At 43.5% G+C, this 11,616-nt stretch overlaps 1 protein-coding gene across 11 annotated transcripts in view; it reads right to left on the reverse strand.

Moving 5' to 3' along the window:
- XRRA1 (X-ray radiation resistance associated 1) overlaps positions 1-11,447 on the reverse strand; it is a 90,214-nt gene extending 78,767 nt beyond the window's left edge. For 5 of the 11 annotated variants that reach the window (XM_057749947.1, XM_057749951.1, XM_057749949.1 and 2 more), the window contains exons 1-4: positions 11,320-11,447; positions 8,816-8,868; positions 5,941-6,038; positions 390-571 (exon numbers count right to left, since the gene is read on the reverse strand). In XM_057749947.1, coding sequence (XP_057605930.1) covers positions 390-571; positions 5,941-6,034 — 276 coding nt within the window. In that variant the 5' untranslated portion in view covers positions 6,035-6,038; positions 8,816-8,868; positions 11,320-11,447. Of the gene's footprint in view, positions 1-389; positions 572-5,940; positions 6,039-8,815; positions 8,869-11,174; positions 11,282-11,319 lie in introns of those variants that run through there. The other 6 variants (XM_057749945.1, XM_057749946.1, XM_057749950.1 and 3 more) reach the window with 6 other exon arrangements.
- Positions 11,448-11,616: the final 169 nt, after the last annotated feature.

An 11,616-nucleotide genomic window follows, 5' to 3' on the forward strand; every position in this document is an offset into this window, starting at 1 on the left:
AAATGTAAAGGCACAGTCTTTGCAGTCGGTAAACCAGAATTCTAATTACGAGTAGTTCTAATCCTGGGTAAATCAGAGTCTTAATTACTAGCTGAGGGATCTCAGCCAAGGGATATTACTTCTTGAGCCCTCAGTCTTCTCATCTGCACAATGGCAACAACATAATAGGGATACCTATCTCACAAGGTGGATGTAAAGAAAGCTTCACATATAGAGAAAACTCTGGGTCCCTTCATCATCCTGGTTGTACTCAATTAGCCAAGGTCACTCTAATAGCTTGGAGTGGATTGGGGGTAATTGTATCAGAGGGAAGCAGGGCAAGTCCTTACGCCCCACCAAGACAGTCATCACCTGGTGTTGCAAGCCTTTCAGGATGCATTTACTCTCACCAGAAAAGCTTGGTCCAGAACATGTCCAGAAGTGTCCACTTGGTTTTTCTGTTGGGATCCTCTCTTTCCTCTAACCTCAAAAGAAACCTTCTGGCTTTCCTGACCTTCAGGTGGTGCTTCAACCACACCCCTGGGCTTCTTCTTGAGGCTACATTTCCGAGCCACTACCCAGTGTCCTCGGCCTGTTGAGAAGATCAGAGCAGTGAAAAGGCGCAAACTCCTCCAAACCCACAACCAGTGCACTTACAGAATATTTATCTTTAATACTAAAACCAAATTAGCTTATTACCTAATATGCACCAGATACCATACCGCAGCTGGGAAGGGGGGCCGTCTATATACCTGTCTTATTTAATTGGCACCCAGTTTTACAGATGAAAAGGCTAAGACTCAAAGAGTAGAATGACTTGCCCAATTGTTTCCTCCACATTTTTGCCTCCAAACTCTTAATTGTTCCTTAAGATTGCAGATAAAGTGCTTCCTGTTCTGTGAAGCCTTCCTTGACTCTCTTCAGCAGAGCTGATCAGTTTCTCCTGGGCCAGCCAGTTGCTGCCCCATTTGTGATCTCTTGTGTAAAGCCCATTGTATGACACCAACTCAAGGGCCGACATCCTCCCAGATCTTACCCTGGATTCTATCATTACAGGCAAAAGTTGCATGAGGAGCTCAGGATAAGAAAATGATAGGACAGTTGGCATTTTTTAAAGACCCAATAATATATGTTCACTGTAGAAAGAACTAGAAAATGTATATTAAAAGAAAATGTATGTTAAGTAAAAAGAAGAATGTGAGGTTTACTAGTAAGCCCACCTAACAAAAATCATGACAACATTCTAGAATCTGTTCTCTCCATCACTAGTTTATTGTTGCAATCTGTAATTATTGTATTTGTTCGCTGTTTATTGTCTGTCTTGCCCCCTAGAGTGGAAGCTCCATGAGAGCACAGACTTTGGTTCATTCATCTCAGTATCCCTAAGGCCTGAACAGAGCGTACCACATGGTGAGTGTTGCTGAATAAACCCTGAGCCACAGCCCCCGCCCGCAATCATCCATTCAGACTTTTTTCTGAGCATCTACTTTGTGCCAGAAGTTGGGGCTATGGAGAAGAATATAACAAAGGAGCTCAATAATGTAAAGGGTGCTGGGAAGCCCAGAGCGGGGATATACCAGCCTAGGGCATGAGCTACATCTCATATGTTGAAAGTTGACTAGGTGGAGATGGAAAAACCAAGCAGACTGGGCAGAGGGAAGAGCACAGGAAGTACCCAGAGGTATGAAAGATTGGGCCCACAGAAAAGAAGAGCACAGAGCTGTGGGAACCAGCTTGGTGCCTCTGACCACTGGCTACCTGCCCGCAGAGCCCACTACCCCTGCCTCAAGGGCTCACCTGACCACTGCTGCTAATCCTGCCTCTTGGATGCAGCTCCCACCCTATGTCTGATACGAGCCACTTCCTATTCCCACCCTGGGCCTGAGAGCCCACACACTCATTTCCCAGGGCTGCCCCCATCTGGGGCATGGACCTTTGTCTTATCCCAATAGCCCAAACTCCTAGAGACGCCAGACAAAACTGCCAACACGGCTAGGAAGGAAGGCCTAGAGTACGTGGGGAGATGGACATGAGGCTGAGGAGGTCAGCAGAGTCAGATCTGAAATGTCTTGAGGACCAGAATAAGGAGTTTGGGTTTTAATGGGGTAGGATTTCAGCAGGAAGAGTATCCATGGGAAGGTTTTTTTCCCCCTGTAAAGTTTCATTTTTAGGTAATTTTAGACTTCCAGAAAAGTTGTAAAAAATAATACATAGTTCCTGTACAGCTTTCACCCAGTTTCTCTAAAGTTAACATCTTATATAATCATAATACAATGGTTGAAACCAAGAAATTAACACTGGCATAATGTTAGTAATTAATCTACAGCCTTTCTTTGATTTTTGTCAGTTTTCTCACTAATGTTTTCTTTCTATTCTTGGATCCAATCCAAGATCTCACATTTCATTTAGTTGTCACATCTCCTTAGTCTCCCCCAATCTGTGACAGTTCTGCAGTCTTTATTTTTCTTGTATGATCCTGACACTTTTGAAGAACACTAGTCAATTGCTTTACAGAGTGTCCCTCAATCTGAGTTTGTTTGATGTTTTCCCATAATTAGACTAAGGCTTTGCAGTTTGACAGGAAGTGACGCTGTGCCCTCCTCAGCACAACATGTCTGGGCATACATGATGTCAATATGTCTTATTACTGGTGATATTTATTTTGATCACTTGGCCAAGGTGGCGTCAGCTTAGTTTCTCTACTAAGAAGTCCCTTTGTAATTAATAAAGATAACTCAAGACTATACAAATATCCGGTTTCTCACCATACTTTGACCCACTAATCCTAGCATCTGTGATGGTTAATTTTATGTGTCAACTTGGCTAGGCTATGGTAAGCAATAAGTCAATCAAGTACTCATCTAAGTGTTGCTGTGAAGATATTTTGTAGATGTAGCTAACATCCACAACCAGTTGACTTTAAGTAAAGGAGACTATCCTTGATAATGCATGGGCCTCACCCATTCACTTGAAAGATCTTAAAAGCAAAAAACAGGCTTCCCAAAGAAATAAGAAATTTTGGCTTAAGAGTGCAGCATCAGCTCTTCTCTGAGTTTTCAGCCTGCCTGTCCTACAGCTTTCATTCTTGCCAGTCTCCACATTTAATAAACCAATTCCTTAAAAACATATAATTTAGGGACTTCTCTGGTGGCACAATGGTTAAGAATCCATCTGCCAATGCAGGGACACAGGTTTGATCCCTGGTCGGGGAAGATCCCACATGCCTTGGAGCAACTAAGACCTTGAGCCACAACTACTGAGCCTGTGCTCTAGAGCCCTTGAGCCACAACTACTGAGCTCACACACCACAACTACTGAAGCTTGTGCATCCTAGAGCCTGCGAGCTGCAACTACTGAGCCCATGTGCCACAACTACTGAAGTCCGCACACTCTAGGGACCGAGTACTGCAACTACTGAGCCCGCGTGCTGCAACTACTGATGCCGGATGCCTAGAGCCCATGCTCCGCAACAAGAGAAGCTACCACTGCAATGAGTGAGCCCATGCACCACAATGAAGAGCAGCCCCTGCTCACCACAACTAGAGAGAAAGTCCACACGCAGCAATGAAGGCTCAACACAGCCAAAAAAATAAATAAAAATAAAATCCCAGCAAGTTATTGAAATATATATACATAATTTATATACGTGTGTCCGTCCATATATATACAAATATATGTATATGAAGACAAAACTTGCAGGAGCTACACACACATACACACATAAACATACATATCCTATTGGTTCTATTTCTCTGAAGAACCCTAACTGATACAGCATCCATAGAAGTTCTTTGCCTGTAAAAAGTATTACTGTGATGTTTTAATAGTGATTTTCAAAAAAAAAAAGTGATTTTCTATTTCCTTCATTCCTTCTACACTTATTAACTGGAATTCTATTGTAAGGAAGAGCTGTTCCTTCTCCCTCACTTATTTATGTATTCATAACAATTATATCAGTATGGAATCATGACTATTTACTTATTCTACAGATTACAACCCAATTCTACCTCTATTTATTTTGCTGCTCATATTGTTCCAGCTTTCGCCACTGAGCGCTCCTTCAGGTTGGCACCTAAGTCCTTTTGAATTGCCCCCATCATTTTTCTGAGCACTGGTTTATTTTCTGGCACCACACAATGTCCCAGGCTCAATATGTATTTTTCTTGCCTCAGCCTTAGAAATAGCTTTTTGTCTGAGGAGCCCTGGCTTCGTTTACTGGAGAATTGTATTTAGAAACCAACATCTAGGCGCCAGGCATGCTCTTTGGGACTGAGGTGTCATTGCCCCCAGAGGGCCAGGAAATATACATACATATACTAACACACGCAGATACATACAGCTATATTTATTTCTCCATCTGTCCATCTATGTGTGTGCGATAGGGTGTGGATATGAAATCATGAGTTCATACTGAGAGCTCCATGGGAGAGTTTTCAACAGGTAGGCGGCCAAAGAAGGTCTTTACATGAAAAATGCAATCACTCAAGAGCAGTGGGGAGGACAGACTGGAAGAGAAGATTCTTCTACTATTCCATGTACAGAATAACCAGCAAATCAGTTCATCTAGGGTTAGCTAGGGGTACTTCTTCCTTGCTCTACCCTTTCGAAGCAACAAATCCAATCCACACTTCTTGGCAGTGTTCCATTGGCAGGGCTCTGCTCAGCATTAGGAGGGGTCCCTGCCCCAGGGGAGTCTTTAACTAGATAAATGTTTGAAAAACTACTTAGCAGAGTCAAGTTTAAGCCATTTTATTGGGAGCTGGGCAGAATATGATTACACATTAAATAAGAAGCACAGACAGGAAGATGGCTGACAAGAGAGGATGGGCACTGAGGGCTGGTAGCTGGACACGGCCTACAGGAAGAAGGGGGAGAAGAGCTGGGCCTTGTGGGACGGGAGGAGTTTGGATAACTGGAATGAGGGCTGGAACATTCTGGGAAAATGTTAAAAAACTGTGAAAATATTTTAGAACACTATGGAACAGGGCATAAAACAAGGAAATGGGTTGTAACAAAGGATAAGGGGGTTAGAGCAGGAGGTAAAGGAACCAGCAGTAAGAAGTCACTAACAGAAGGGAACACTATGGTTAGATGTGCACTTTAGAAGGCTCCCTAAGAACCCTTGCACACTGTTGGTGGGAATGTAAATTGGTGCAGCCACTGCGGAAAACACTGGGGAGGTTCCTCAAAAAACTAAAAATAGAACTACCACATGATCCAGCAATACCACTCCTGGGTATACATCCAAAAAAAAAGAGTCACTAATTCAAAAACATACATGCACCCCAATATTCAAAGCAGCATTATTTACAAAAGCCAAGAGATGGAAACAACCTAAGTGCCCATCAACAGATGAATGGATAAAGAAGCTGTAGGATATATATACAATGGAATACTATTCAGCCATTAAAAAGAATGAAATTCTGCCATTTGCAACAACATGGATGGACTTGGAGGGCATTATGCTAAGTGAAATAAGTCAGAGAAAGATAAATATTGCATGATATCAAAAATGGAATTTAAAAAATACAACAAACTAGTAAATATAACATAAAAGAAGCAGACTCAAAGATACAGAGAACAAACTAGTGGTGACCAGTTGCGGGGGGTGAAGGGGCAAAATAGGGGTGAAAGAGTGGGAAGTACAAACTATTGAGAGTAAGTTACGCTCAAGGATGTACTGTACAACATGGGGAATATAGCCAATATCTTGTAATAACTGTAAATGGAAAGTAACCTTGAAAATTGTATATAAATTTGAAAAATTTAATAAATATATAAGATTAAAAAAATATATAAGGCTCCCTGAGGCTGCTGGGAAGAGATGGATTGGAAGGGAAGGGGTTGGGTGGGGCAGGGAACAATAGTGAAGGGGCTGAAGAGGAAGAAACGGGTGTCAGAGACATTCTGAAGCAGAAGCTGGGTGTGAGGCAAAGGTACTGACTAGAGAAGTCACCTGACCTTCCTCTGGCATCCGAAGCAGATTTTTGGCTGGAAAGCAGTTGCTCAGGTAAGGCTTCCCATCATCCAGTTTGTAGACTCCTGAGGAGGCCATGTCCCTGAGAGCCAAGTAAGGAAAGTAAGAAAGTAAGGAGTGAGAAGGGACAGGGCTGCTCTCTCAGCCCAACACAGCCTGTGAGTCTACCAGGACCCCCGCTCCCAATATATACCCTATCTCCAAGGCCCTAGAGGGTCACTTCACTGCTTCAGAAATGGGCCAGCCCTTTAAATAACGAGGGAGATAGGCCCTGGGTTTTTTGCTTCAAATCAACCACAACTCAGTGAAACACTTTAAAAGCATCACTTTTGGGATCAGATAGACCTGGTTTGAATCTTGGCTCTGTCTGGCTAGTTGACTGGGAAAACTACTCTACCCCTCTAAGCCTCAGTTTCCTAACCTGTAAAACATTTAACTTAATAGACAAGGAGAAGATCAAGTTGGAAAGGTAGTGCCTGGTACATATTAGGTGTTCACTAGATATGTTCCTTGCTTTGAGTTCATGGAAGAGGGCACTCATACTTTAGGCAAGATGATGTGCAAATAATGGGATTTGAGCTGGATAAATAGGATCTGAGAGATGAATTGAGTTTTCTGATAGAGAAAAGGATATGCATTTCAAACAGGAAGGGCCACAGAACTGAGGGCATGGCAGTGGGCACATTTGACTTAGTAAAGAAACAACCTGACCTAGGAAGGGGAAGGACGTGTGTTTGGGAGTCCTGGACAATAAGACTAGATGGGAAGGATGGTGCCCGCTCCTGAGGGCCTTCAGTGCCAGGCTAGGAGCTTAGCCTTCACCTTGTAGGTAACCGAGAGCCATGGACAACATCTTAGCTGGGGAGAGCCGTGATCCAAGCTGGGCTGTAGAAAGAGAGGTCTGACAGATATGATGCCTGGTGAAGTGGGATTCCATTAACTGATCACTGAGTCATGAAAATTCCAGCTCAGAAGTACACTCACTGCTTTCATTAAATCTTTCATCATCTCCCACCTAGAATGCTGCAAAAGTCTTGTGACTGGATTCCCACCGAGCAAGCATGAGCCTGGTCTTGAAGGCCCCTGGAGACCTATGTTTTAAACTTTCCAGCTCCAGTCAGCCCCTCACCGAATCATTTTCTATTTCTCCAAAACATTTGGTCTTCCATGCCTTTGTTCTTAGTGCTCCTTTGGCCTAAAATAGCCCTTTCCATCTTGTTCATCTGGCTGATCTCATGCTTTATGATTCAGCTCAAGTGCCACTTCCTTTAGGAACGAAATCTCTAATCAAAGATCTAAATTTTTAAATCTTGAGCTCTTAGAGACTGAGTTTTTTTCTTTAAAGGAATCCACTCATTCCCAAATCTGCTTTGGGATAGCTTCAGACAATTTGGGGTAGCAGAGGTTTGGGAACCTGGCCAGGGGAAGGGAGACCCTGACAAGAATGTGGGACCCGGGGGGAGTCAAGGGAGGGAGGGAATACAGGGATATGTGTATAAAAACAGATGATTGAACTTGGTGTACCCCCCAAAAAATAATAAATAAAAAAAATTAAAAAGAAAAAAAAATTATATCTCTAAAGGTAAAAAAAAAAAAAAAAAAAAAAAAGAATGTGGGACCCTGAGGTGGAGGGTCTGGGCAGAGATTCAGTACAAAGAAGGAGCAGAGTGGAGAGCTCGGATCAGTTGCCCTGAGAAAATGTTTCCCGGAAATGACAAATATGAAAAGCAGAGGGATGCAGCAGGAGGGGGCAACAATTCTAGAGACAAGAGACTTACACTTGAAACTAGTTTCTACCACTAAGCTGAGTGACCTTGGACAAATGACTACCTCTTTGTGCCTCAGATTTTTCACATATAAAATGAGGATTAAAACCTGTGCCTCGGAGAATTGTTGTAAGAATTAAATGAGGTAATAGGACAAAAAAAAAAAAGCTTCTTTCTAGACCCAGTCCAGATGCCAGATGCCATCACTTCCATAAAGCCTTCACTGTACCTTCCAGAGGGAAATAATTGCTGCTTTAGGTAAACTCTGGAGTTTTTCTTCTATAGGTATTTCATGGCCAGACCTCTTTCTACCTCATAAGATTACTAACAGTCATGATGGGGCTCTTTCAACGGTCTCTTACCCTCCAAGTCTGGAAACATGTCCAATTCACTGTCTCTCTTCCATAGGAAACACCCAATAAACATGTGTGAGCCGAATGAAGGGTACAATGGTACTCTCAGCATCCAAGGGATTTTATACATATTTCTAATCTCCCTAATTAGACTCTGAGCTCCTTCAGAGGAAGGACAGCATCTATGGTGTTCATCTCTTCACTCCTTCACCTAAAACCTGGCGCATAATGTTGATAGATTCCATAATTACCATGGAATGAGTGATCTTGATATCTCCTTTGGTTCAACACAGGGCACTGTGAATTTCCTGATTCCAGACCACCTTCAAAAGGGTTGGAAGCCCCTTCTATGTGTTTCCACGATACCCCATACTTCTCCTAGTATAATACTTATCACTTTACTGCAATTGTTTTCTCCCCTTACCAGCTTACCACCTGCTACAGGGCCTATAATACCTAGTCACCTATATAATCCCAGAGTCTAGCATAGAGCCTAGAGCTCATTAAAAATGTGCTGGGAAGATGAAGGGATGGATGGATGGATGGTTGGATGGGAAAGATAGTCATCTAGTCAACCTGTCTTTCAGGAAATCCCTCTTGTGACCAACCACACCTATCTGCTAGATGGGTGAATGAATGAGTAAATAGCTGCCTGGGAAATGTTAGAGATGATGACTGTTGGAGAAAACTCCAGTAACTTACAGAATATGCAGATGGTGGTTCTGATGCATAGTACTTACTTGATCTTTGATCTTGGGAAAGATCTGGCTTCCTTTTTCTTTTGTTTCTTCACCTGTAAAATAAATATTGCACTCCTTCTTAGCCTGTCATTTAGAGCTCTTGAACTTTCTCATTAATTATATCCTACTGTGACCCTTTGCGCCAAAATGTGTCTCACCTAGGGCTTAGAAAAATACCAAAGGACTAAAGATCCCAGAAATAGATAGAAAAGAAGTAGAGACAGAGACATAGACAGGAAGGTGGAACAAGAGAATAATTTTAGGACAATGGGGTGGGGCTAGAGTGCATAATTAGGAAGTGCAAATCACAAATTAGAAAGGAAAGGATCATTTATATGAGCATTTACACAAAATAAACTTATGCGTGATAAAACCAGTAAAGACAAAGTTGAAAGATAAGACACAAGCTGGGAAAAGATATTCACTAAGTACAGTTTCCTATGGAGAATACCAGGTGAGAAGGTGTGGATTTATGGTTAATGGGCTAGAAAGGGCACATAACCCCCAGGTTACACTGTCTAGAAAGTAATCCTAAGAAAAGTATGAACTTCACCTGTTTGGTGGGAAAAAGAAAGTCCCAGTTCCAGATTTAGAGACTGCCTGCCTAGTTAGCTTCAGCTACCTCTGGTCTCGCTCTCAGACTTGAAACAGCTAATCTCAATCTAATTGTAGTGCCTCCCAGCTCCAACACACACACACACACACACACACACACACACACACACACGCATGCAGGCACACACAGAATAATGCTTCTCATCTGCATACATTCGCTTTTTCCAGTCCTGGCCTATCACACTTCTGTCCCTCTTCTTTGCCTGACTCATATAGGAAGCTTTCCTGTATATCCCCCTCCTCAGATTGACCCTTATCTGTGCTACCACTTCAGTCCACCTCTTAATGGAGGCACTGTGCCACACAGTATTATAATGGCCTGTTTACCTGTCTGTTCCCCACTCCTCACACCCCAACCTCAGGCTATGGGCCTCTCTAAAGCCAGGCCTGGGTCCTACCTATATCTTTATCCCCAGCACCTCATACAGGGTCTGGTCCATTGAAGATGCTCAACTGAGTGCTTACTGAACTAAACAGAACCATGAACACAATGCTATGGAGTTCTTCATTCTGTCTGCAAAGAAGGAAGAAGGATCAAGGAAGGTTTCACAGAGCAGGTGACATTAGAGCTGGGTCTTGAAATATAAGTTATAAAAAGATAAACAAAAAGCTACAGGGGCATCTGACTGGATTGCTTCACAGAGGTGAAGAAATTGCATCTAATATTATTTAGTAATAATTATGATCATGTGAATGTTAGCTTTATTAGGATGGGTATTTTGCCTGTCACTCAGGAATATATGTCCAGTGACCAGAACAGTGACCACTCCATAGTATGTACTCAATTTGTTTAATCATTTGGACACTTATATGAGGATTTCATGGCAAGTAAAAAAGAATAAATGATGCAGTGTAACAGATCATAGTGTATTAAGTCCTGTTATGTGATAACTCTTAAATCATTAGAGTAGGAGTTCCACAAAAGTAGGGAACAGGTCTTTTCTGATCACCTAGTATTCCTTAGTACAGTTCCAAGCAATGCTGGTGCTCAAAAAAATTTGTGTAGAAAAAAAAAGAATTAATAAAAATCTAGAATAGAATTACATCCTAAAACTGTAAAGGCAGAGAGGAAAAGATGACATAGGCTGGGACCTGGGACCCTTTACCAGAGTGCTTGCACCTGGACAAACATCTCCTTGAACAACAAAATACAAAGGAACTCAAAGGGACTAAAAACAACTGCATGCATGCACAGCAGGGGCAAATTATGAATAAGACAGAAAAGAGGCCAAAAGCTAACTGCCACTTCTGACGTGTTAGGAGCAAAAGCAGAGTACTGCACATGATCCCTGCACACAGCACCACCAAGGGGGTGGGCAGACCACCTAAGCCACCCCTCCCACCTCAACCACTCATCCTCCCCCTACCCTCACCCCATTTAAGGGACCAGCTCACCCGGCACACACACACACACCCCCCGCTCCACACGTTTCTTGTTTTGCTCCCTCTTGCTGCAAAACGAGTCCCAATAAAGCCTTGCCTGAATTCCTCACATGGCCCCTCATGGATTTCTATTGATTAAAGATCCCGGGGGGGTAACAAAGGGAGCATACACGGGTTTGATGTCAAAAAAACAACCTGGCTGCTAAACTAGGTTCTGATACATGCTATCTACCCTTGGTTAAGTTCCTTAGCTTCCTCATCTGACTGGTCCGTTACGGGACTAAATGAGAGGATGGATATATACGCACGCAGTAGGCACTCAGTGAGCATGAGTTCTCTATAACACGAAAACAATACTAACAGCTAAGATGACAGTCACCAAAGAACCAGTAAGTACAGTTACAGGACTAGAAAGGGATGAAGGACCAGGTCCTGCCCGCTCCTTGGGAAACGCCACGTCTGGGACGAGGGAAACTCTACTCAGCAAACTAAGTTTCCATCCGCACCTGCCTCCGGCGTCGCTTCCGCCTCCGAGACGTCCGCGGGGGCGACGTCCCGGTCTGGCGGGATGCGCGCCTGCGAGCCTCCCGGGGATCTCGGAGCTGCTCCACGGTGATGCCTGCCACTACCTTCTCCAGCCCTTAGTAACCGCGACGCGGCGGCGGGGCGAGTAGGCGGCAACCGGTGGCTGGAGCTTCTAATTACTACAAGTCCCGGCAAGCCCCGCGGCCACTTCCGCTGGCAACCTCACGTCAACCAGCTCCTACTACGGATCCCGATCGACTCCGCGCGGCACGTATCGC

This window comes from Hippopotamus amphibius, chromosome 9 (genome assembly GCF_030028045.1).
Source record: "Hippopotamus amphibius kiboko isolate mHipAmp2 chromosome 9, mHipAmp2.hap2, whole genome shotgun sequence".
NCBI classification, from domain to species: Eukaryota; Metazoa; Chordata; class Mammalia; order Artiodactyla; family Hippopotamidae; genus Hippopotamus; species Hippopotamus amphibius.